This window comes from Notamacropus eugenii, chromosome 3 (genome assembly GCF_028372415.1).
Source record: "Notamacropus eugenii isolate mMacEug1 chromosome 3, mMacEug1.pri_v2, whole genome shotgun sequence".
NCBI classification, from domain to species: Eukaryota; Metazoa; Chordata; class Mammalia; order Diprotodontia; family Macropodidae; genus Notamacropus; species Notamacropus eugenii.
Genome location: NC_092874.1, coordinates 222,787,709 through 222,814,268, shown reverse-complemented (window position 1 = coordinate 222,814,268; position 26,560 = coordinate 222,787,709). Strand labels below are relative to the sequence as shown.

The window sequence follows — 26,560 nt, the reverse complement described above, 5'->3', positions numbered from 1 at the left end:
TCTGAGGTAATATGCCAACCTCTAGGAGGAAAAACAACTGTCAAGGAACTATAAAGAGAAGTGTAATTCATGCCTTTCTTCCCTACAAGTTCAACTTAAAAATGAAAGTGCCTCCAAATCATGAAAGAAACTCAGATTATGTAGATATAAAATAAGACTCTAGTATTTCAAAGTATCAGTTCTTTTACAGGTCCCTAAAAACGAACTCCTGAGATATATCAACACAAAGGCCTTTATTTGCTTGAAATTGTTTACGGATTCATTTTAAAAGAAGGAAAGCAATAAAGTTCCAGTACCAGGAAAGGCTTCAATCATGTCTTATGTTAACTAACAAAGCCAAAGCCCACACATTTGAATTGTGACAAGTGATGTTCAAGGTCCTAAAAAGTCCTTGACAATTCTGGCACCCTGCAAGAACTGTAGTGCAGACATAATAATTATGCTGAGCTTGTGGAAGGCAAGGCACAAATAGGAAGGTCATCCAGTTAGTAAAAAGCAACAGCTCAGGCATTCTGGGGCAGTGACTTTCTTGATCTGACTAAACAGCACAGGGTAGGCTACTGCCATCCTGGCAGTCAAAAACACAGTTTAACTATGGGAATAAGGAAGACGAGATGTTTCATTTGACCATCATGTATCCTTGATACCTGCTTCATTTGTACTACGAGTGATACTTTGATTCTGTATTCTCATTACAACAAATCACCAGACCTAACTGAGAACATACCCAATCTGGCCCTCAAAAAGTCACTGTTCTCAGGAGAACGTTGTACACAGTAATAGCAATATTCTTCAGAGAAGAACTGTGAATGACTTAGCTATTCTGAGCAACACAATGATCCAAGACAATCCCAAAGGAATAATGATGACGCATACTATCAGCCTCCAGGAAAGAACTGATATTGATTGAATACAAACTGAATGCATGCTATTTTTTTCACTTTTTTCTTTTGAGTCTTGTACAAAATGACTAATATGGAATTGTTTTACATAACTGCACATGTATAACCTATATCTGATTGTTTACTGTCTCCAGGGAGGGAAGTACAGAATTTGGAACTCAAAACTTTAAATAAAAATTTAAAAAAATCAATTTTTTAAAAATCATGATTCTCTAGATAATGAAACATTGTTTTAGAGGCAGTATACATAGTTTCTAAAAGCACTGACTCTGGAGTCAGTACAGGGATTCAAATACTCCCTCTGACAACTTTCTCTGTGATTTCATGCTATCTTTTTTAACTTTGTTTCCAAATTTCCACATTTGTGAAATGAAGAGATTGGACAGGATGGCTGAGGTCCTTTCCAATTCTATGATCTATGATCTCTTTCCTCTCAGAAGAAAGAGAGAAAAATACAGAAGCAGATTTAGAAATAATCAGACATCAGCTGTTTTTACTGAATTTTTTTTACAAAGGTAGAATTCATTTTAATATCATAAATGACAGTAATATAAAAACAAAAGGCAACAAGAAAGCTTTTTTGTAAAGATTCTCTGAAATTAAAATAACATTACAGCACCAATTCTTAACCAGAAAGAATATAACTTCCTTAAAGGCGCAGGCTGTCACATTAGTTTTTAATCTGCATCGCAAAAGCCTAGCACAGTGCCTGGAAAATCAATAACCATTTATTAAGTGCTTGCAATCCCTGATCTCAAGGACCTTACATTCTAATAAGGGAGGGGAGTCATTGCGATGAAGTCCACAAAATGATGGCTATCTGACCTGGGTCCTTCTTTCATAACAGAAGAGCTGGGAAGATTCCTCCCATGGGAAACAAGGGGCAGAGGGAGAAGGGAACTCAAACATGGTGGCAAAGTTCAGGTAGAAGTGCTTAACAACTTCTTGAATTAAATCCATTTTGCTTCAAATTCACCACATTTATTTTCAAAGCAAAATGAGTACAAATAAAAGCTGAATGTCAACAAAAGATCTAACAGAACTGCTAATATGATGACAGCTAATTATGAATTTCAAAACATCATTCAGAGATTTCCATTTCAAACACTATCTAATGAAATCTAAAATCAATTGTATACCCAAAACCATGGGGTGAAAATGTATAATGCTTTTTGAGAATTATGTAGATATGATTAAAATGCTTTATTTTTTTTTGATGCCTTTTGTTCTTACATCATCCCTTTCCAAGTATATCCCACACATACCAAAATAAGTTTTCCCTAGTAACAAAAGTTTAAAAAGAAAAAAAGGTTCAGCAGAACACCCATAGTCACCTGTAAAATGAAAGGAGAGAAATGCATTTTCTCAACTCTTCTCAGAACCATTACAATTATTTAATGTTACTTAACATTCATTTTCATCTTTATTGTTCTTTTAGTCTAGTTAGGGTTCTCCTAGTTCAGCTTTGCATCAGTTCATATAATTCTTCCTTTGTTCATCTTAAGTAATCATATTCTACATTTCTTAAGAGACAGTAATATTCTATTACTTTCATGTATCACAATTAATTTAGTCATCTCCCAATCAATGAGTTCTTATTTTGGTATTTCAAAAAATACTTTCATAGAGTCATTCAGTAACTGAAAAAGGATGAACAGACAATTCTCAAATGCTCCAAATCACTAATACTTAGAGATATGCAGATAGGTGGCTAAGTGTACCTGAGTTCAAACTGGACCTCAGGCACTCACTAGCTGAGTAACCCTGAACAAGTCACTTCACCTCTTTTTGCTTCAGCTTCTTCATCTGTAAAAATGGGGATATTAACAGCACCTATCTCGAAGCTATAGTGAGGATAAAATGAGATATTTGTAAAGTGCTTTTAAGCCTCAAAGAGCTAATAAATGCTAGCTGTTACTACTGTTACTGGTACTATTATTATTATTAAATGCAAATTACAGCAACTTTGAGGTTCTATTTCACTCTGGATTGGCAAAGCTGACAAAAATGGAAAATGACAAATGCTGGAGGGGATTGTAGGAAAACAGGTACAATAATTCACTGTTGATGGAGCTATGAAATCGCATAGACATTCTGAAAAGCAATTTGGAACAATGCCTATAAAGTGACTAAACTCTGTATACCCTTTGACCCAGTTACACCACGACTAGGTCTATATCCCAAAGAGATTAAAGAAAGAGGAAAAAATTCTATAAGTATAAAAATATTTCTAGGTCTTTTTGTTATGGCAAAGAACAGAAAATTAAGGAAGTACCCATTAAGTGGGGAATGGCTTAGCAAATTATGGTAAATGAATGTGACAGAATAACATATTGCTATAGAAATTATAAAAGGGAGTTTCAAAGAAACCTAGGAAGCCTTTTATGAACTGATACAGGGTGAAGTGAGCAGAAGCAAGAGAACAACATACTATGATAACAACATGACAAATGAACAATTCTGAACGACTTAAAAACTCTGACATCAACGCAATGATCAACCATGATTCCAGAAGGCAGATGATGAATGCTACCAAAACTCCTGATAGAAAGAGGATACACTGAATATGCAAAATGAGAGACATTTTTACATGGCCAATATAGGAATTTATTTTGCTTAACTGTGCATATCTGTTTTCCCCCCATGGAGGTAGGTGGGAGGGAAAGAAAATAAATGCTTGTTAACTGAAAAATAAAATGTAATTTTACAAAAGCACTGCTATAAATATTTTTGGCATATCTGCAACCTTTCTGTCTTTGACTTCCCAGGAGTATATGTAAAACAAAGGAATCTCTGGGTCAAACAATAACAAATTTTAGCAAGCTTTTCGGAGAATAATTCCAAAATGCTTTTCAAAGCAGTTGGACAGATTCACAGCTTGACCAACAAAAAAATCAATGTGCCAAACAGTAATTTTCAAAAGAAAAAATTATTCTCAACCACATAAAAGAATATTCCATATCATTAGTAAGAAGAAAACTGTGAATGAAAATAACTTTGAGAAATCACTTTAACCCTATCAGATTAAGGATGAAAATGGCAAATGTTAGAGGGTCTGTGAGAAAAGTCAACCAGCATAATGAGCACTTACTATGTGCCAGGAACTGTGCTAAGTGCTGAGGGTTTAAAGACAAAAAAACAGTCCTTATCCACAAGAAGCTCCAATTCCAAGATGGAGGAGAGAACATGTAAATAATGAGATACGCAGAAAATACACATAGAGTAGAAGGAAGGTAATCTCAGACGAAAAGGCCTAACTAGCACCTGGGTGCGGGGGTAAGGGAGGTGGGGAGGCCTAGGAAAGGCTTCCTTCAGAATGCAGACTTTGAGCTGGGTGTTGAAGGAAGCTTGAGAAGCTTGAAGCACTGGTGAAAAGGGGCAACTAGCACAAAGGCACAGGAAAAGGGAGTAGAATGTCACATGCAGGGAAAAGTAAGTGGTGTAGGTGAAGGAGAGAATCGTGTTCATCCTTCGCTGCCTAAGAAGACCATGCCATCAAAGAAATGATGACATGACTTGCACTTGACTTTGTTTTGAGCGAGGGAGGGCTATGCAAGGTCACCAGCCTCACTTCTCCTCCAGAGCCATCTAAATCCAGAGACCTGATATTCCTCAGGATGACTGGAGATGGCCCAGGATGCAGTGGGAGACCTTGGGCCCTTTAGGCCAAGGTCTTTGCAGGTACTCACTTAGGGTGAGGCAACGCCCATTCATTGAATAGGCCTGTGTAAGAAGTAGCCAGGGCGTGGCCCCTTTAATGAGGTCAAGAAAAACAAAGACATCAGGCTGGGTGGGAAATAGCAACAGTTACTACTGATAATCACTCTAAAGCTAGAGGGGGGGGTCCAGAAGCCCTTGGTAGGGGCCCCATGGAGTCCCAGTTTCAGAGTCTAAGATTTTGGGAGAGGACAGGGGAAGGAAACGAGAAAGGGAAGGGGAAGGGAGCAGTAAAACCCAGGTCAACTGGGCAACTTTTGGCCATCCCAATTTATCTTTCTTTGAAGAGGAGAAGGAAGGGGAAGGAGAGGCAGACAGGAGAAGAAGAGGTGAGGTACGCAGCTAGCATTCAGCTGGAAGGAGAGGAAAACATAAGCCCAAAAAGGTAGGAAAGTGCCAAGTGATGAAGAACAATGTCAAAAGACTATACTTGATGCTGGAGGGCAGAGCGTCTCTGGATTGGGGGGAGGGAGAGTGACAAGTCAAAGCTACACTTTAGAAAAATCACTTTGGCAATTGAAGGAAGGATGGATTGGAGTGGAAAGAGATTTAAGGCAGAGAGACTAGTTAGAAAGATAGTGCAACAGTCTAGGCAAGACATGAGAGCCTGAACTAAAGTGACACTTGTGTACTGAGAAGAGGATATATATGAAAGACATTTCGAAGGTGGAAGAAACAAGATTTGGCAAAAGATTGAATATGTGGGATGAGTGAAAGTGAGAAGGCGAGGATGACACTAAATTTGGGAGCGTGGGAAACTGGGAAGATGGTGATATCCTCCACAGTAATAGGGAAATAGAAGGGAAAAAAGGAAGAGTTTTGAAACAGGGGAAAAAGAATGACTTCCATTTCAGAGATGAGTTTGAGATGCCTACTAACAGTATGAAACATCCAAAATGCAATTGGAAACTATAGCTCAACATAAATACCAGGGCTATTAGATATATAAATCTGGAAATCATCTGCATAGAAACAATAATTAAAGCCATAAAACTGATGAGAATCTCAAAAACTGATGAGCTAGTCAAACTGTGGGTCTCAATCCATATGTGGTCCCAAAAACTTTGACAATAATACAAGGTTTCTGAACGCACAATAACCAAAAATTAATTTAAAATCAAAAAATGAATCTGAGGTGTTTTTGGCAGTGTTGTCCATGTTGTAGCTCACAATTTCACTGCAGCCTTGGTTCTGAACACATAACATGCACACTTTGCACCAAACATGCCCTCAGCAAACAAGCCAGCAAACACTGCAGCAACACTGAAAGGGGTCAAGATTAGAAAAAACTTAAGAAAAAAAGAGAGGAGGGCTCAGGACAGAACCTTGGACAACACCCAGAATTGGTGGGCATTGGCATAAACCATTAAAGAAGACTGAGGAGTGGGGAGATATGAGAACCATCAAGAGAAAGCACTATCATAAAAATCCAGAATGGATCAAGTAGAAAAAGATGACCAATAGTGTCAAATACTGAAAAGAGGTAAAGAAGGATGAGGATTGAGAAAAGGCCATTAGATTTGGCAATCAAGGTATCGGGATAAATTTGGAGAGAGCAGTTTCCAGTAGGATGATGAAGTTGAAAGCCTGACATCAACAATGTAGGGGAGATACTCAAAAAGTTAAAGTGGAGACACCTGAATATAGATGGCTTTCTCAAAGGTTTAGTAATCCAAAAGGACAAAAGGTAAAGGACAATAGCCAGCAGGGACACAAACTGATAAACACACAGTTGGTGGAGTTGTGAACTGATCTAATTAATCAGTATAATTAGAATTATATTTTTTGAAAATGTTGCAAAACTGTACATGCCTTTCACCCAGAAATCCTACTGCAAGGTATATACACCAGAAAGGACAAAGACAGAAAAGGGAAGGTCTCAACTAGAAAAAAATATTTATATTTTTCATAATCATCACTTTTCATAATAATAAAGAACTGGAAACAAAGTGCCCATTATTTGGAAAATGGCTGAACAAACTGTAAGATATTAATATAATGGAATATTATTGCAGAAGTGATGAATACGAAGAATTTAGAGAATCTTATAAAGTCTAATAACAAAGTAAGAGGAATCAGGAAAACAACTTGCAGAATACCTGCAAAAAGGTAAAGTAAAACAAGACTAATTCTACTTCAAAATTTGGATCACTGCAGTGACCAATCACAACGATGGCACATGCCTCATCTCTCAGCAGAGGCATAGCCTGAGGCACACAACATCAGACATGGCCAATGTTTTGCTTAACTGCACTTATTTCTTACAAGGGAAAGGTTCTAGGTCAGGAAGTGCAGGAAAAGTGATTTAAAAAAGACAGTGGGGAAAAAAGAATGACAGTAAGACATTTTAAAAGGAAAAAATATATAATAATTTCTCAAAAACTGGTACGTTAAACAAAAAACTCTATTCTTTATGAAACAGAGATGGATAGAAAACAGGTGGTCTTGGGATTTGTGGACATAATTTCCAGATACTTTAGAACAGCAAAACAGTATAGATCAAGTTTTTGAGCTTAAATATCTGAACTTCTTTCAAAACCTATCAAGCACATTATGTCCTCACCTCACTAAGAACATCAATTCATTTTTATTTCAATGCACATTAATCCCATGGAACTGTTTGTAGGCAATCTCCTTCTTTATCCTCGTCTCATTACGTACTCTCCTGTTTCTTCACCTTCTCTCAATTTAACTTTCAAATTTTGAAAATAAATGATGTGTTCTAACAAAAAAAAAGGAATAACTGTTTGTAAAACCACCAGATATGATATAATAGGTGGGCAGGTTTTTCTGAATCTTTTTATTATTATTTTTATTTTGCTTTTAATGTTTGTTACAAAGGAAGATTTGCCCCTTCTCTTGATCTCAAAACTCCTTGATAGCATACCCCATTCTTTCCTCTTATTTCTAAAACGCTGATGATGTAGCATTTCCCCTTGCCAAGGTCCCCCTCTAAATATGCCCTTGATCTCATTCCATCCTTTCTCACTGTCCAGCAGATTGCCTTCCCAATCATGTTTCCTTTCTCTAATTTTCAGATTCTCCTTATCTACTGGTTTCTTCCGGCTGCTTCCATCATTCCAAGTCTCCCCCATCCTTAAACTTGCACAACAGACTCTACTATCCCCTCAAACTAACATGCCTTATCTCTCTTTCCTTTACCAGTCAAATTCCTGGAAAATGCTATCTACGCTAGCTGTCTTCACCTCCTGTCCTGTCATTGATTCCACAATCCTTTGCTATATGGCTTCAAAAACCATCATTCAATTGAAACTACTCCTCCAAAGCTGCCAATGTTCTCTTAATTGCCACATCTGATTTTTTTTCTTTTCTGTCTTCATCCTTTTAGATTTCTTTGCAGCATATGATACTATATCCTGGAGTCTGTTTTCTGGGTTTTCCTAACACTACTTCCTCCTGCTTCTCTTACCTGTCTGACAACTTCTTATCAGTCTCCTTTGAAGGATCCACATTCTTATCTTACCCCAAGTGTGGCTGTACTCCAAGATTTTGTCCTGGGCTGCCTTCTCTCCTCTCTCCACATTCTCCTCCTTGCTGATCTCATCACCTCGATCAATATGATTTAATTAGCTCTTCTATGGTGGTGACTCCCAAACCTATAAATCTAGGCCTAATCTTTCCCCTGAACTCCAGCTGTATTTCTCCAACTGCCTATTTCCCAGTCACTCTATACTATTTGACTTAGTGATCTCATCAGCTCCATGGATTTAATTATCATCTCTATGCTGATGCTTTTCAAATGTACCTATCCTGCTCTAACCTCTCTGCTGATCTTTAGTCTCCAATCCCAAACAATCAAGCAATCAATCAATACAGATTTATTAATTGCCTACCATGTGCCAGGTACTGTGCTAAGCATTAGGAATACAAAAGAGGCAAGAATACCTGACCTCAAGAAGCCTAAAATCAAATGGGGGAGACAACACAAATACACACAAAGCAAGCTATATATAGGATAAATAGGAAATAATTAACAGAGAGAAGGCACTAGAATTAAGAGAGGTTGGGGAAGGCTCCATATCCAGTTAACTTCTGGATATCTTGAAATCAATATCTTAAACTCAACATATCCCAAACTGGTCTCATGAACTGTACTCCTAAATCCTCCCTGCTTCCAAACTTCCCTATTCCTATCCAGGTTACCACTATACCTCCAGTAAGCTCAAAACCAGGGTGTAATCTTTGACTTCTCACTCTCTCTTACCCCCTATATACAATCCATTGCCAAGGCCTGTCGATTTCACTCTTATCACACCTCTCACACATAACCCCTTTCCTCTTCTGAAAATGCCAGACTCCTCAGATCTGGAGCACTGCTGGCTGGAGCCTGCCATAAGATTCTCAAGTCCATGTTCATTAACCACTATTTAGCATACTTCCCACCACATACTCTTCAAGTCAAAAACACTGGCCTCCTGGTTATTCCTAAAAGGAGCCAATCAATCTCTCAGCTCCAGGCACTTTCCCTGGCTGTCTCCCATGCCTGGAATGCTCTCTCTGGCTTCCTTCAAGTTTCACCTAAGGAAGCCTTTTCCCATCCCCCTTAATTGTAGTGCCTTTTCTCTGTTGATTATTTCCTATTTATCCTAGGTATAGTTTGTTTATACATGCGTGTATCCTTGTTGTCTTCTCCCTTAGATTGTGAAGTCCTTGAAGGCAGGCGCCATATTTTCCTTTTCTTTATATCCCTAGGATTTAGCACATACCCAATACATTATTAATAAACAACTGACTGACAGATGTCCTACAGGCACCTGACTGAAAAAGAACTAATTATAATTCCCCTGACATCACCCTTGGAAATTCCATATTTCTGGCCAGGACCATCCTCCTAGTCACCTATGTTTATAACTTCAGAGTCATCTTTGACTCCTAATATTTCCTAAATTGAAATAATCGAATCAGTAGCCAAAAACTGTTATTTGCCTACACAACATGTCTCATATTGGTTACCTTCTATTTTCACAGCCCTGTTTCTTTAGCTCATTCAGCTAAGCTCATCATTTCTTACCTAGACTGGAATGTCTTTTAACTGGTCTGCCATCCTTTTATATAACCATAGGCACCAAAGTGATTTTCCTTAAACCATAGGTTTGATCATGCCCCTCCCCTGATCAATAAACACCAATGGCTCCCTGTAACCAATCTGACCAATTTGAATCAAATTACTCTGTATGGCATTTAAGGCCATTTACAGCCTGGTTCCAAATTAACATTTCCAGCCTCATTATATATTACAGCCTTTTACACATTTTTCAGTCCAACCAAACTGGCCTTCTTCCTGTTCCTCATAAACAATGCTCCATCTCCTACCTCTGGGCCTCTTCACAGATTGCCTCCTATGCCAGGAATGTTCTTTATCTTCACCTCCACATCTTACAATCCCTGATTTATTTCAAAATGCTGCTCAAATGCTACAATCTACATGAGCCTCTTTCTGATCCCCAACTTCTCCTATCTGCTAGTGTCTTCCCTCAAATCTTATTTATGATTATATGTATATATACAGATTCTGTATTTTTTAATTCATCTATTTACTAAAATTATTTGTAGCCTCAAAATCAATATTTGTGGTACTTTTGAGGTCATTCGTGGGCTTAAGGTGAAAAATTTGAGTCACTTGAAGCATTCATTCCCAGCTGAGGTGAAACAGGAAAATGCTCTGCCCTCTGGTTTCAGCTCTCACACAGTCCTTTTGTGGACTATTTATTGCCAAATTTTTTGCATTTTTGAGTTTTTTCCTATTAAAAATGTCCCCCAGGCATAGTACTGAAGTGCCTTCCTAAGCACAAGAAGGCTGAGGTGTGCCTCACAAGGAAAATAGATAAGCTTAGATGAGTTTGACTAGCTTCTTCCAGGGAAGAGTTATAGCGAGTTCAACATTAATGAATCAACAATAAAGTACAGTCAGAAAAAGGAGGAGGAAATCCACTAATCTGTAAATGAGGCCACTCAGGAAAGTGCTAAAGTAAATGTTGTGACTATAGGCTTATAGGACCTTAACCCTGTATTTCTTCTAAGAGCAGTGGTCCAGTATCTGCTGATTCAGTGGTTACAACAGCTTTATAGAACTTAGATACAGATACCAAGAATGATGAGAACTGACTATATATAAGCATTTACAACGTACAAGGCACTTTTGGTGAGTGCTTTACAACTGTTATTTCATTTGATCTTGAAAACAACCCTGATCAGTCTGTGTTATTATTATCATCCCCATTTTACAAATGTCCTGCCTGGGTTCACATAGCTAATAATTATCTGAGGTCAAATTTGAACTCAGTGCTTAACTCCAGATCTTGTGCACTATCTACTGTGCTACCTAGCAGCCTCCTTGAAAGAGGGACTATTTCATTTTCAATTATGTTTTCTCTAAATATAAGATTATTAACTAATTGAAGAGATGGGGGAAAGGATCAAATGCTACAATAGGTGTCATATCTTTCTCCTAATTTCCATCAAGTTGCAGAAGTAAATAATAGCAAAAACAAGAAATAAAGTCACTAGTCACATTTCTGCTCCAATGTTTTTATAAATGTTTTTATCAATGTTATTACTATAAATAAAGTTCTAATTGACCTTTACCATTCAACTGTTATTTGAAGAGCACCTAACACATGCGCAGCATTATGTTGATTTCTTTGCAAGTACAAATCCCAATCTCTGCCAGAGTTTATACTGAGGTGAGAGATGATACGGTAGAGTGGAAAGAATATTGGATTTGGAGTCAAAAGACCTGGGTTCAAATCTCACAACTAAGATGTAACATTTACTATTTTCAGGGTTTCAGTTTCTTCAACTATCAAAGGGGATGAATATTTCTACTACTTCCCTCATCATTCGAACGCTGTTAAGAGAAGAGACAGCACATAACTCAGTGACAAAATAAAAAGTAGAATTAACTACAGTTGTCCTGGTATTCCCCCTCTCCCCCCCCGGGGGGGGGGGTAGTATTAGGGACATGGCACTTCTGAGATCTGGAAAATCCACATAAATTCTTTTGGCCCTCCCTTCCTACCAGAGAAGAAGTCTGAATTTTTTCTTTTTCTTTTATGAGGGTGCTTACAGTACCTTATTGTAAAATTTAGGGTAAGCATTTTTCTGCATTGTCTACTGGCCTTCATGTGTCATCTGCAGGCTTCCACATAACTCCCCGCAAATTTTTATGCTGACCCATGATATATCAAAACTGCTATGGGGAAAGCTGTGATATGGAAGGAATAACTTGTACTGCTAGTAAACTGCTACAAGTAGAGTTAACTTCTGGTGGGTCTTCCTGCCTCAAGTTTCTCCCCACTTCAAACAAACCCCCAAAGTGATCATTCCTAAAGTGATTTTCCTAATCATGTCATACCCTTTCCCCAATCCCCCCACTCAATAAACTCCAGTGTCTTCCTACTGCCTCCAGAAGCAAAGTCAACACTCTGTTTAGCATTCACAAAGCCCCCTCCTACATTTCCCATTTTCTTACACCTTACTTTCCAATATGTCCTCTTCTAGCAAGTAACTCTGGTTTCCTGGATGTTCACAAATAGGTCACTCCATCTTCCATCTCTAGGCCTTTTCTCTGACTGTCCCCCATGCCTGGAACACTCTTCCTCCTCCTCTATGACTACTGATTTCCCTGGCTTTCTTTAAGTACCAACAAAAATTCCATCTTTTACTGGAAGCCTTCTTAATTCTAGTTACCTAGTGTTAATTATTTCCTATTTATCCGGTATATAACTTGCTTTGTGTATATTTGCTTCCATATTGTCTCCCCAGTAAGTGCCTTGAGGGCAGAGACTGTCTTTTGCTTCTTTTTGTATCACCAGTGCTTAGCAGGTCTGGTCACAGAGGATGTGTTTAATAAATGAAAGCTTATTGGAGGTTCAGTTCTGAATCAGGAAAGGTCACATTTGATTTGAACCCTGAAGGCCAGGTATGTTTTAGATAGCTATGATTATATGAGGAACAGGAGGCATTCTAGTTTATAACCATTCTAGTTTATGGATTAATTATGTTTATGAGACACAAAAAAAGCATAGGTAATTAAAATCCACATAAGATTCAAAGACTACTTTTAGGCAACCTCCAACAGACGAAGAATACAACTGAGAAGGGCAATGACAACAAAAGGCAGTTAAAGCAAAGAAGTGGGTGAATCCTCAACTCACATAATCAGCCAATCATTTTTCCCAAACATTTCCATAAATTTTTTCCAAATATTTCAAGGATATTTTAGACCAGATGTTTCTATAAAGTATTAAGGATTAAAATATATCCAAATCAATGTTATACCTCAGAATAATTACTCTGGGAAGCAGAACATGTCATCTAACGAATGATCTTCCAATACTCAGAACATTTCTGGAACTCCTCTTTTGCAACTGATTTGGGAGTTAGTATATGAGTCATAAAAGATATTCAGTCTTCTTTTTTTAGTCAAACTTCACTCTGAGGAAAAACCAACGTTACTCAGCTTGATCATCATGTTTCACCAAACTTGACTGCGAATGACTTAGAGCTATTTCCAAAAATCAAATCCAACTTCAAAGGAGAAAGATTTGGCATGATGAAATATTCACAAGGGCAGTGCAGATTCTTAAGGTAATTCTAAAAGAGTTTCAAAAAGGTTTCAATAAACTGCAGCATTGTTGGGATAAAGTACCTCCTTTGCCTAAATGGCTAATTTGAAGGGGACAACACCCATTTGGGGATATAAAATGAGAGGCATTTGTTTAAAAGAAAATCACACCTTACAATTTAGTATGAGACATGAATTTAATATGTATACATAGATGTTTCGGTGTGCTCAACAACAGTGTATGTTCTCATAGGCAGATACTATTACTCCACTATATAGCAAGTCTTACTAAAGTAACAGGAGTAACGACGATTTCTTCAGAGCTTATGAAAACCACTCTCCCATAAACCAGATGATCCTTTTCTTTATCAGCTTCCACTTTTCTTTAACCCATCTTCCTCAAACTGGGAAAGCAATTAGGCACTGGCCAAGCAGTGGGATCCCTCTAATCCATTCCAGGTAAATCATAAGCTGTTATTTAAAAGACCACAGAAACAGAATACAGTGAAAAAGAAAAAGGGAGGATGTGGCTGTGTATAGTATTTGTACTGGAAGAAGAGAAGTATTCAAACAAGAAAAGAGAGTCTCTACTTGTAAAGTATTATTTCATTTTAGTCATCCTACTAGTTGTTATCTTTGGGCTCGTTTTGTCCATCATGGTATTTGTGTTCCTCCTAATATGCTCTAAGTCTACTAGCCTATTTTCCTCATTATCCTCATAAGCTGAATTAAACTATTCCTGGCCCAAAGCGGCAATGTTTGACTCAGACCTTCATCCTATATCTATAGGCTCAGGAATGTCCAGGCATAAGAAGAATGTAGTCAGGTACACTTTTCTACTCTGGACCACTGTACAATTCTGCTTAGATTCACAAACCTTCTGTACTATATAAATGGGAAGAGTATTAAAGTGACTAAAAACTAGCAGGAGCAAATGAAAGTGAAATGAGGTCTTAAATTTTTTAAAAATATATACTCGGGGATAATGAACTCATGCAACATTTCACCTATGTTCAGGAAAAAAAATTTTTTTAAGGGCACACCCACATCAGTGTGCAAGAATATACACGTTCTGTATTTTACATAGCTAGTTTATGTATCATTACACCTACCTCAGATTACAATATGACAAGTTAAAGGAGAAAATAGTAAGAGGGAAACTTTACTTTTAAAAAAAAGAGGCTTTCCAGCCAGTCCTCAAAAAATGTCATAACAAAGTCAACCCACTAATCAGCCCACAAAATTATCACTTACCCTTCTCACAGTTACATTCACATAATGAGGATATATCTGACAGCATGATAAGGCTATATGGCATTTCCAATTAAAAATTTTTTTTCTTGCTCATAGTCTGATTCCTTCCAAACCATTTCCTCATCTTACTATGAATCTGCCTTATGTGCCTCATAGCTATTACAGACTGGGTTAATTTTAATTAATGAATTTAATCTTCCTCATCGTAGAGCTCTATATCTTTCTATTATAATAATGAATATAATCCTTTGGTTTTCCTTTAATTATCAGGTCAGTGACACTGCCTTACCAAAGGAAACCTAACTCAATCCTACATTAAAGATTTCCCTCTAAAAAAGGATGGCTTAGATCTTCTCAAAGACAGATTAGTAACTATTTAGATCTCTCCAATCTAAAGAACAACAAAAAGAACCACCCTGATCATCGTTATAGAATATTATAAAAGAAACCAGGGAATCTGACTATGCTTTCAACTTACTTGCTAGAAAACTAGGGATGATTTTCCTAGCTCAATGTTCTCAATTTCTCAATGAATAAATCACTACCTGCCTTATATAACATCTCAGAAATCACAAACAGGCTGCAGAAAATTACCTACATAACTTGCATGAAAGAAGGGGCACAGAAGATATCCAGGAGAATCGTAATTGGAAAAGGCCAGTAATAAAGCAAGAGGAAACATACAGCTAGGCTAAGTATCACACTGGTACTGACAGAATATAAAAAACATAGAGCAATTCTTTTTGTGAAGTAACTTGGCACAGAATTAAACTTGGATGTCTGAAAACTGAGGCTTAAAAGCTACCTTACATATTTAATAGCTATGTGAGCATAGGCAAATCACTTCATCTCCCCTCTGCCTCCCTTCATCTGTAAAATGGGGACAAGCTGATAGAATCAACATCACAGGTTCAAATGACATAATATATGTAGAGTGCTTCAAAAATGTTAGTACTATAGTATATTCTATTCAACTATCTCAAGATACTGCTTCCTACTTCCAAAGAATATCTTTTAAACATCTAAATTCCACACATACCTCCCACCCCAGTATCACAGAAAAACTAAACTGCAGGTAACCCAAAAAGTAGTGCAAAGAAGGATGGTGCAAAAAGTCTTGAGTACATTATCAACAGCCATTTTCAGTTAAGTATAATGAAACATATCAAAAACATGTATGACTGGAAAAGGAGATGAACTTATGAAACAAGAGCAAGAAAGAGAAAATGAATGTCCCAAGCATTTTGTGAATACTAGTGTAACATTAAGAGACCCACAGGAAAATCTCCAAAGCACTTGGAAAATCTTCTATGGAAGAACTTTGGAGAGGCATGGCCATGAATCCCACAGACTGAGAAGGCACAAATGGTTTGCCATCTGGTTTTGTAGAAAGGATCCACATTGAGATGACAGATCCACCAAAGTATGCAAGGACTTTTTCAAAATATTGTTTCTTTATTTGTTTCCTAAACCGAGAGTTTTTTTGGTTACATGGACTTTTCAGGGCCTGGGAAACACATGTACATAACTCAAGTTCACATCTTTATCAGAAATAAAAATGTTAAGCTCTCCAGAGGCATGGTCAGCAACTATTTGAAACATACCTTCTTACACTTAAAAAAAATACACTCAGTAGTTTATTTGGGTCATAATTCTAAAGATATTTAAAATCATGAGAGGTTATCCAGATAAATATCCAAACAACTGTTATCTATCATTAGTACTATATAATGTGAATACTAGTATTATAGACTGTGAAAACAGGCCAAGAAAAGACAGAGAAAACAACCAAATAAAAAATCTAACCTAAAATCAAACCAAAGTTCATGCCACAGTGAGCCAAAAAAAACTAGTGAACAATGTCACATTTCTAAACTGATTTCCAAAAATAACATTTATATTCATTTCATATCTGCTTTACACTATTTTTCATCTAAGAAAAGCTGAGACTTTTTCTAAGCTCTCATGCTTTTACAATGGCAGGCTTTGCTCTCGATGCAGAAGCAACAATTAGACTTCTACCACCAAACCTCATCAGTCAACTGTCTAAAACAAACTAAATATCATATGACCAGATTACACACTTTGCAGCAAATAACAAGACATATGCTTGATATTTAACTATTCAGTTGATTTAAGCAATGACCAAAGTCTAAACTGAAAATCTATTACAGAAAAATTTCGTGGTATATACCATGCAACATGAAATCAACACAGGCTACAGCAGATCCCAAAAAAAGGATACAATTAATCAATCAAGAAACATTTAATTAAGTATCTATTTTATGGCAGGCACAGTGCTAGGTGTTGGAGAAAAATAATAAAAAAGAAAACATAGCCTGCCTTTGAGAAACATAAATTCTATCAGGGAAACTCTATGTGTACAGAAATAAATATTAACAAAATAAAGCCAAGGTAATTTTTACAGCGGAGGGCAGCCAGGTGCATGTTCCTTACGCACTGAGGCTTCCCAGGTGACTGACACCTGAGAGTTCTGAAGAACAAAATGAATTCTTAGAGGCAGAGGTAAGGAGGGAGTACATTCCAGATACAGAGCACACAGCACACATAATAAGTACAAAAACAAGCGATAAAGTGTTGTATTGGAGCAGTAAGAAGATCATTTTGGTTAGAACACATGAAGGGGAGGTACTATACTGTATATGGTTGGAAAGGTGGGATGGGACCAGGTATGGAAAAATTTTAAATGCCAAACAAAGGAATTTATATTTTATCCTGGAGATAAGAGGGAGCCATGGGAATTTAATGTGGGCAAAGAGACATGGTCAGACATTTACTTTAGTAAAGTCACTTTGTGATTGTGTGGAGGTTGGGATAGGGAAGAGGCTATTCAAATAGTCCAACCAGGAGATAATGAGAAATCAAGAGTACCTGTAGAGGGATGAGCCTTGGAAAAGGAGACAGTGGGGTAATGATGTTAAAGAAACACCACTGGGAGAGAAGAGACGGTAATAAGCATTTCCATGGTGCCTACTAAATGCCAGAGACTGTGCTAAGTGCTTTACAGTTATTATCCCATTTGATCTTCATGACAACCCTGGCAGGTAGATACTGTTATTATTCCCATTTTACAATTAAGGAAACGAAGGCAAAAAGAGTTTGAATGACTTGTCCAAGATGGAATGGATAGCTAAGTGCCTGAGGCAGTTTTGAACTTGGGTCTTCCAGACTCCAAGTCCAATGCTCTATCTACTGCCCCACCTAGTCTTCTCTGATCATCAAAAGAAATTTGGAAAAACAGATCAGAAGAAATTTTATTAGCATAAAAGTGGTCCTTCCAAAATATAATGAAGAAAGCAAGAAACCCTATGCTACAGGCATTTAGCTGGGTTGCTTTTTTTTTTATAAACTAAATTCACATTCCTTGGAAAAAATCCCCATTCTCAAGCTATGATTGGTATTTTAAGCAAGATAAACTATAGGTGAGCTTTTTTAATTGTAACACTTCTACACTATATTTTCTTCAATTAGGTTTTATGATTGACATTGACATATGCAAAAAATAAAGCATTTGATCTTCGGGATAGTTCCCTACAGCCAAAAGATGTGCCATTTGGAATAACTATGGTATAACGCTACTTAAGAAATAATCAATAAATCAGCACCTATTTATTAAGAGCCCACTATGGGCCAGGCAGGCACTGTACTACATAGAGAATGTAAACCTGAAGAAACAACACCTACTCACCAGAAATAAGCTAAGAAAAGGTCAAAGTGGCAACAAAAGTATCTAGTTAACCATTTCCTACCCCCATAAGATGATTCATAAGAAATTGAACTGTGCAGCTAAAGTCATTAAAAATACTTTAGCCTAAGAATTCACAGTTTGTAAGCTATTCACACTTTTTAAAAGAGGAGAAAGATGAGCTAATCATTTGTGCGTATTCGAAGAAGTTATACAAAATCATCTCTAGAAACACAGTGTAAACAGTAATCAGAGAATGAGACAGCATAAAGTGAATATACAATAAAAGGAATCATAAATTTCCCTTCCTCTGTACAAAAACATAACTGGTTCTTTTCAACCCTTTCCTATTTAAATGATCAAAATTGCTCAACATCTTAACCACTCATCTTCCTATTTACAAAACTAAGGGGGTTGGAATACATACTCTCGAAGGTTCTCAAATTCTATTTTAAAATGTTATAAAATGAAGTCAATTTCACAGTCAAACTTTGAAATCAGCTATCAATGAAGTTCCTAAACCCTACTTCAGTGTTGCACTTTAAAATGAAAATGACACGTCCAAGACAATATCAACACAACCCAATCTCTGGAAGGTCTTACTAGAAGATTTTAAAGGCCTATGGATGGTCTGTTTATTGATAGATAAAGAGATCAAACTTTGATTAAGTTTGGAGAAGCAGATCATCAAAAGGGAAGCAAAAGGGCAATCAATTTGTTCAATCACAGTGAATCATGAAAACAACTAATTTGGGATAAAGGATTTTAATCATAACAGCTGATGTCAGTTGAATCCTCACCAACAAAATAGACATCTGAAGTACTGAAATATCATGTGGTTTCATATGAAAATTATGTGGGGAAAAAAGAGATATTTCCATGTACTGAATGGATAGCCAAACAAATCCACTTGTTTTTAGAATATTTTCCAGAGACAATTTAAGTCTAAGAAACTATTTTTGGACATTGACCTCTGCAATTCAGTGCTCATATGGAAATGTACATGAAGGCATGAACAATTTTGAGAGGTTTCTGACAATGTCAGATAACCCACAAACATGAAAATTTCCATAGAATTACCCTATTAACTTCAGTAAAACATGTAGAAGGAAGGCTTTAAAACTGACTGACCAAACTTCATCTCCAAGCTTTTAATCAAGAAGCATTTATTAAACACCTACTACTATGTGCCAGGCATTATCTTCAGTGCTGGAGATTCAAAGAAAGGCCAAAAAAAAAAAAAAAGTTCTTGCTCTGGAGGAGCTCACAATCTAATAGGGGAAAAGACATGCAGACAACAATGTAAGAACACGATATACACTGAATAAACTGGAAACAATCAACAGAGGGAAGGCACTTTGTGTTTCCCTTTAAGCACGCAGCCAGGAGCTTTTAGGAATGGAGGTACTTAAATGTTTTCTTGGATTTAATTTTTTCAATACACTCAGATGTTTGACATTTCACAGGGCTTTAAAAAAAAAAACCATGAGAGATTTTCTTCTAGACACACTAAAAGATAAAAAGTGATTTTTTTCAATGTTGAAGAGGACTTCTACATCTAATATGACTTCTCCTACTTTTCCATTAAACATACAATTCTTTCAAAATTAATCAAAACCTGGACTCTTCACTTGGGAATCTGCCACCTTCATCAATTCCAAAATGTTCCTGAAAGATGCAATTCTAAAGGACCATCCATCAAACGGGAATAAAAATGAGAACATCCTGATCTTAAGACAGCAATGAAGCAATGATGTGTACAACAAAGAAAAAAATGCTAGTTTTGTCCCTGGAGAGACAGCCTCTGATACAAACAGGAACTTTACAGGGAATTGATCGCCACTGCACCCATCACAAGCCTCCCCACACGCAGACAACACAGCACTGTGTTCTGTTCTCATTGTTATCCGAGGCACTTATTTTTGTGATAACAGTGGCTGATTTTTCGCAGTGTCCTCTACCCTCAAATTAGACACGAGGCTTCTCTCCTATTCCAGGGGTCCACAAAAATGGGAGGGGGTGCTAAGCTAAGGGTCCCGAGCAGGAGCGATGTGGTCTTGCCCCTTTCTGGGGACCCAAAGTGGAGCCTGGAGGCGGGGAATCCCCCCTCACGTACAGCCAGGCGGAGACTCAGAGGGAGCTCGCTCGTCCTGTCGCGGTCCTGTCACCGGGACGGCCGGACGGCCGAACGGACCGACGGGCGGACAGCACTCTGGAGTCATCCGGAGCAGTCTGCAGCCGTCCTCCTCCCTCCTCCTAGGCTGCTCGGCTCTATCTCCAAGCGGGGAGGAGAGGGAGGGCTCACTCCGGAGAGTTCGGGGAAAGCTGCCAGCAGCCCTACCTACCTCGCCCCGAAGCGGGAAGGGGGGCGGGGGGCGGCAGCTTTGTCTCGAACCGGAGGCGGGGGCAGAAAAGGGGAAGCCCGGGCCCGAAGGAAAGCTCTCCCCCTCGCCCTCCTCCTCCCCCTCCAGCCGCTGCCACTTCTGGGAGACAATGAAACCCGGGCAAAGACCCGTCCCCGGGGAGGAAGCCCTCCCGGGGCAGTGCGGGCTACAGATTCGTCCCCGGCCCTGAAGGGGGCCTGGGACGGGGCCCTTCCTCCTGCAAAGACCCCGGCTTCCTTCCTCCCTCCTCCTCTCTCCCCCGGCCCGGCCCGGACTGCTCACCCTCGGAGAGCTCCAGCTCCAGCTCGGCCAGCTGCGCCCGCACCTCGGCCGGCAAGGCCGCCACGGCGGCCGGCGACGGCTCCAGGCCTCGCTCCGCCATCCCCGCTCCGCCGGCCGGGCTGCGAGAGGACAGAGACGGGGCGGGCGGGGGGCGGGGAGGGGACGGAGGGACGCACCAGACCCCACACCCCGGGCTACGAGCTCCCGAGCCAGCCTCCGATCGCAGCCGCCATGAGCGGAAAGTCACGTGACGCGGCGCGGCGGCGGCGGCGAAGGGAGGGGTGTAGGAGGGAAAGAGAAAGAGAGGACGCTGAGGCCCCGCCCAGAGCTAGGAGAGCTTAAAGCGAGAGCGCCGCGCCCCCTGCTGGCCGATTTGGGCTCCGGTCCCTGTCTCGATTAGAACGCCGCGCGTACGTGAAGGAGCCTGTCAGCTGTGGCTCCCCTGGTTGGTGGGTCATCTAATCAGGGATTCTCAAACTTCTGGATCTCAGGACCCTCTTTTACGCTTCTAGAGCTTTTGTGTAGGTGAGTTTCTCTCGTTTTTCAAACATTCATTTTTTTGGAGTTCCATCCCTCCAGCCCCAAGCTTTTATCTCTATTACACCTGTGCTTAGGTGGGTTTCAGGGATGGAGTGGTAGGTATTTTACACCTGGTTCTGAGGATGGGACGAGAATGGACGGGACACTTTAAATAATCTGCATTATTGTTTTAAGCCTAAGTAATCGATAAAATAATAAATCAAGCCTTGGTTTCTTGAGTTTTACAGTTTCCAAAAATCACACGGAAAATTTAACAACTCCAACTAGATCCAGCTAGAAATTAAAACTGATTCATTTCAAAATATGTGCTAATTCATTTGAAATAGCAAAATAAACCCATTACACGTTAACACAAAGAATTTTTTTTTTAGTGAGAGACATAAGGGCTCAGTGAATAGACTTGTGCTATTAGAGTCAGGAAGTTCTAATTCTGGCTCAGACATTTACTGGCTGTGTGACCCAAGGCAAGTCAGTTAACTTCTGTTTACCTCAATTTCCTCATCTAGAAGCTGAGGGTAATAGCACCTACCTGCAAGGCTGTCCTGATGATCAAATAAAATAAAATCTGTGAAATGCTTTGCAAACAGTAAAGCATTATTTTGAAAAAGAATTGTTTTCGAAAACAAAATTTAGTAGGGAATGGCATTTTTGCTAATCACTCTATTGCTGGACTTAATAGAAGACAATGGATTCTCATATCTGCTTCTGCATTTCATCTGTTTTGATAGGTTGGTTTGGTTGGAGTACATAAAGGAAATCTGACCTCCCAGATACATAGTTGTTATTTTAAAAAAAAAAAAAAAAGAGGAGTATTTAATGGGTATATAGTATTATTATGAAAATAATTTTGAAAATAAACCATAAAGGATTTCGGGGACCTTTAGAAGTCCTTGGGCTACACTGTGACAATAGACAGATGATAAATTATTAGATGATACTTGGATGGATAGATAAATAAACATAGATAAGTAGCATTTATCTAGCACTTTTAGGTTTTAATGGTTTCTTTACTGTTATCTCATTTGATAGGAATGCATCTAGAAGCTATCAGAACAAAGAGGATGGAGTAGGAGAATTTCCCCATCTAGCCTTATAGGAACTGCTCCTGGGAGTGCAGATTTGAGGTATCCATCCCCTTTCTGAACTCAAACATATCTTAAATCAGGTCTGAGTGCTAAGGAAGCCTTCTCCTAATTAAGAGAGTTAGGTGCCTCTTTCTCCCACTCTTCAACAACTTAAAAAATTCACACCCCAACAATTCATGTTTCATAATATGAATCAGATATGAGACAAGTAGTTTATGCCTACACAGAAACAAATGCTAAACATAAAAAGAATGATGGCATGTATTGACAGAATGCTTTGAACAAGATTCGGTAACAGTTTATAAATATTGTTAAAATCGTCTCAGAGTCAGGTAGAGCCCATCAGAACATAGCACAATTTAAATAATCAGCCATTTTACATTGTACTTAAAGTTCAATCTGATCAACTCTGCTGGCAAAATGGTTCAGGTGTGGCCCCTCTCCTAGTGGTAACCACTCCCTCCATACTTAACAGGTCTCCTGGGACCTTCAGACTTCTAAGAACTCATGAGGTCACCACCAGTACAATGCACATTTACCATGGTATACTCATTCCTCTAAGAATGGGGAAACAAACAAAAAACAGGCTGAGAAAGCTATGTGCTTATTGCTATGTAGAGGCCAGGAGGGAGACAGAGCAATTACCTCTTCCCCCAATCAACTCTTGGTATACGGATGAAACATGCTTCATTGCCAGAAAAGGAGAGAGATTGGAAGAGCCTAGTAGTTTCCTTTTGTATATCCCGAGTCATCAACTCTTCCTACTCAGCAACCAGTGAGAAAGCTCTTTGTCATCATATACTGCAATCTGTGACTCATCAATGAGTCATATGTGGCTGGAAGCCAGCCTCTGCCAAGCTTCCCTTCAGATTACCAGTCAGACAAAATCATTGAGTTGTCTAACAGATGTCCCCTGTAGGCCAGTTTACCTGTTAAGATGTTAAAAAGGCCAGTGTAATTGAAATACAGAGTGAACAAAGGAGAATTATGTGTAATATGGCTTGAAATGTAGGTTGGAACCAGGTAATGAAGTTAGTCAGTCAATAGTCATTCATTAAGAACTTGTTACATGCCAAGCACACAAGGCAAGCACTTACACGTCTCTCGGAAGAACTTTGGAACTGATTATGAGACATGGAAGATACTGCCATAGAACTGCCCAGCATGGCATGCCCACATTAAAGGTGCTATCCTCTATGGACAAAGCAGAATTGCAGTAACTTAAAAGAAACATGACATGCACAAATTAAGAGACATCTCTACTTCAAGTGTTCATCTGGGCTATCTGCACCCAACCTGTGGTAGAGCCTTCTGAGCTCATATGGTCTGATCAGCCATAGTTGGACACATTGTATCTTGACTCCAACATGGTGATGTCATTTTGGTCCTATTCCAGCACAAAGGAAAACAGCCAACCATGTCAAGCTCTAATCTTTCCTCTGAAATTCAGTAACTACATGATGGAGAATGCTATCCACATCCAGAGAAAGAAATACAGAATGCAGATTGAAGCATGCTATTTGCTCTCTCTCTTTTTTGTTTTGTTTCTTCTTTCTCATGGTTCATTTCATTGCTTACAGTTCTTCTTTGCAACATGACCAATGTGAAAATATGTTTAATGTGAATGTATATAGAGAGCCTATATCAGATAACATGCTGTCTTGGGGAGGGGGAAAGGGGAAGTAGGAAGAGAAAATTTAAAACCCAAAAGCTTGTAGAACTGAATGCTGTAAGCTAAAAATAAATAAATTTTTTAAAATGTGTAGCTAAACTAGCTGCTTCCCAGACATCTCCACCTGGATGTCCTACCCCTCAGCACCTCAAACTCAACATAACTTAAACTGAAATCCATGCTCTTCCCTAAACTACCTTTCCTCCAAAACTCCCAATTTTGATTGATATCAACACTTTGCAACTTAGCCAGGACAGCAACCATTAAGTCCTTGCTATGTGTCAAGGCACTGTGCTAAGCAGTAAGGGTACAAAAAAGGCAAAAGACTGTACCTACCCTCAAAAAGCTCGCAATTGGTTTGAGAGAGATAATCTATATTCAGGATAAATAAGAAATGTGTTGAGAGAGATAATCTATATTCAATCCAATCCTCCTCTATCTATATTGCGAGTCCTAGTCTCTCTCCTGAGCTCCAGTCCATGTCACTGAATATTCATTGGAAATTTTCACTTGGATGAACCATAGGTACTTCAAACACATGTCCAAAACAGAACTCTTTATTGTTTCTCCAGTACCCACCTCTTGTTCAAACTTCCCTTTTTTTTTTTTTTTTGAGACTACCATAGGTTCATGAGTCAAAGTTTCCTTGACTCCTCATTTTCCGTCATCTCATATAACCAATTACTTTAGTCCAGGGGTGGGGAACCTGCAGCCTTGAGGCCACATGTGGCTTTTTAGGTCCTCAGGTGTGGCCTTTTGACTGAGTCCAAGTTTTACAAAACAAATCCTTCTATTAAGGGGATTTGTTCCATGAAGTTTGGATTCAGTCAAAGGGCCATGCTTGAGGACCTAGAGGGTCACATGTAACCTCAAGTCTGCAGGTTCCCCGCCCCTGCTCTAGTCACTCAGATTCACAATTTGACTAATCCTTGTCTACCATATATTGAACTCCTTGGTAAGTCTCTCAAATCTTTCCCCTTCTCTCTACTCACATAACAACCACCCTAGTTCAAAGGCCTCACCTCTCCTTTGGACTTTTATAAAAGTCCTGTAAAAGAAAATAAAAGAAAGGCACTGAATTGTATTTGGGAATCAGATCTATTAAATACCCATATTGGATGTGGAAAACTTAATTCATTGTTGGTGGATCTGTGAGCTGATCCAACCATTTTGGAGAAAGTTTTGGAATTATACCCAAAGAGTTATTAAATTGCCTGTACTCTTTGACCCAGGCATAGCACTATTCAGCCTGTTTCCCAAGAGGATTAGGGGAAATGAAAAAAAAACCTACATGTTTTAAAATACTTATAGCAGCCCTCTCTATGGTGCAAAGAACTGGACACTACAGAGACGGCCAGTAATTAGGGAATGGCTAAACAAATTGTGGTACATATTCATGATGGCTATAAGAAATGATGAATGAAATGATTTTAGAAAAGCTTAGAGAGACCTACATGAAATAAAGAGAGAAATGGGCAGAACCAAGAGAACACCGTATACAGTAACAGCAGTATTGTTTTAAGAACACTGTATATAGTAACAGCAGTATTGTTTTCAGAACAATTGTGGGCAATCAAGTCATTCTGACCATTGAGGAAGGAATTTATAATTTTCATATTAATTGATATGGTATGTGTAATGAATGCACTAATAATTTAGTTTTCTCAAGAGCTACCTCTCTGACTTGGGAGTCTGAGCTCACAATGCCACTCAAACTGATTAATCAAAACTCTGACCACACTTACAATCACTGAACCTTAAGTGAAACGAGTCAAAGATTGTAGAAGCTGTTCCTGTCACAGAACTCTGATTCTGTACTCCAGGAGAAGCGGTCACGACTCCCAAAGACTGGACTCCAGAATTGTTGTATTGTGGGACGTATGGATTTCTCGTGGGAAACCACTGAATAATTGTTTGCAATCCACCTTCCCCACCTCCTTCCCCAGTGGTGATTTAAGTATATAACCTGTGCTTTTATTCAGCTATGAGAACATTCCTCACTCTGAAACTGATTAATTAAACTACTTGATTACTGGCACTCCTGTCTCTAAAACTGCTTTGTGCGGCTCTGAGCATTCTCAGGTTAGAGACTGACTCAGTAAAAATTTTGTTAACACCATTATAAATTACCCAAATTAACCTGAAAGATCCTATGAAAGAAGGTACTGTTTGAATTCAGAAAGGAATATTGCTATGGTACAGGAAATTATGAGCTGGTTGACTTAAAAAGACATGGAAAGAGTTGGACTTATGAAAGAAGATGCTGTCCACCTTCAGAGAAACAGATGATAGGAGAAAACAAGCATACTATAGTCATACATATATGCATATGAGTGAATATATGTATATGCATATATTTATAGATATCTATAGGTATATAGATATATCTATATCTATGCTTAATTGTAGGTTTTTTTAGGGTGGGGAAGGG

At 38.7% G+C, this 26,560-nt stretch overlaps 1 protein-coding gene across 2 annotated transcripts in view; it reads right to left on the bottom strand.

Moving 5' to 3' along the window:
* Nucleotides 1-21,079, bottom strand: part of DIP2B (disco interacting protein 2 homolog B) — a 206,385-nt gene extending 185,306 nt beyond the window's left edge. The window contains exon 1 of one of the 2 annotated variants that reach the window (XM_072654674.1): nt 20,833-21,079. In XM_072654674.1, coding sequence (XP_072510775.1) covers nt 20,833-20,932 — 100 coding nt within the window. In that variant the 5' untranslated portion in view covers nt 20,933-21,079. The remainder of the gene's footprint in view (nt 1-20,832) is intronic. The other variant, XM_072654673.1, reaches the window with a different exon arrangement.
* Between the last annotated feature and the right edge of the window lie 5,481 nt (nt 21,080-26,560).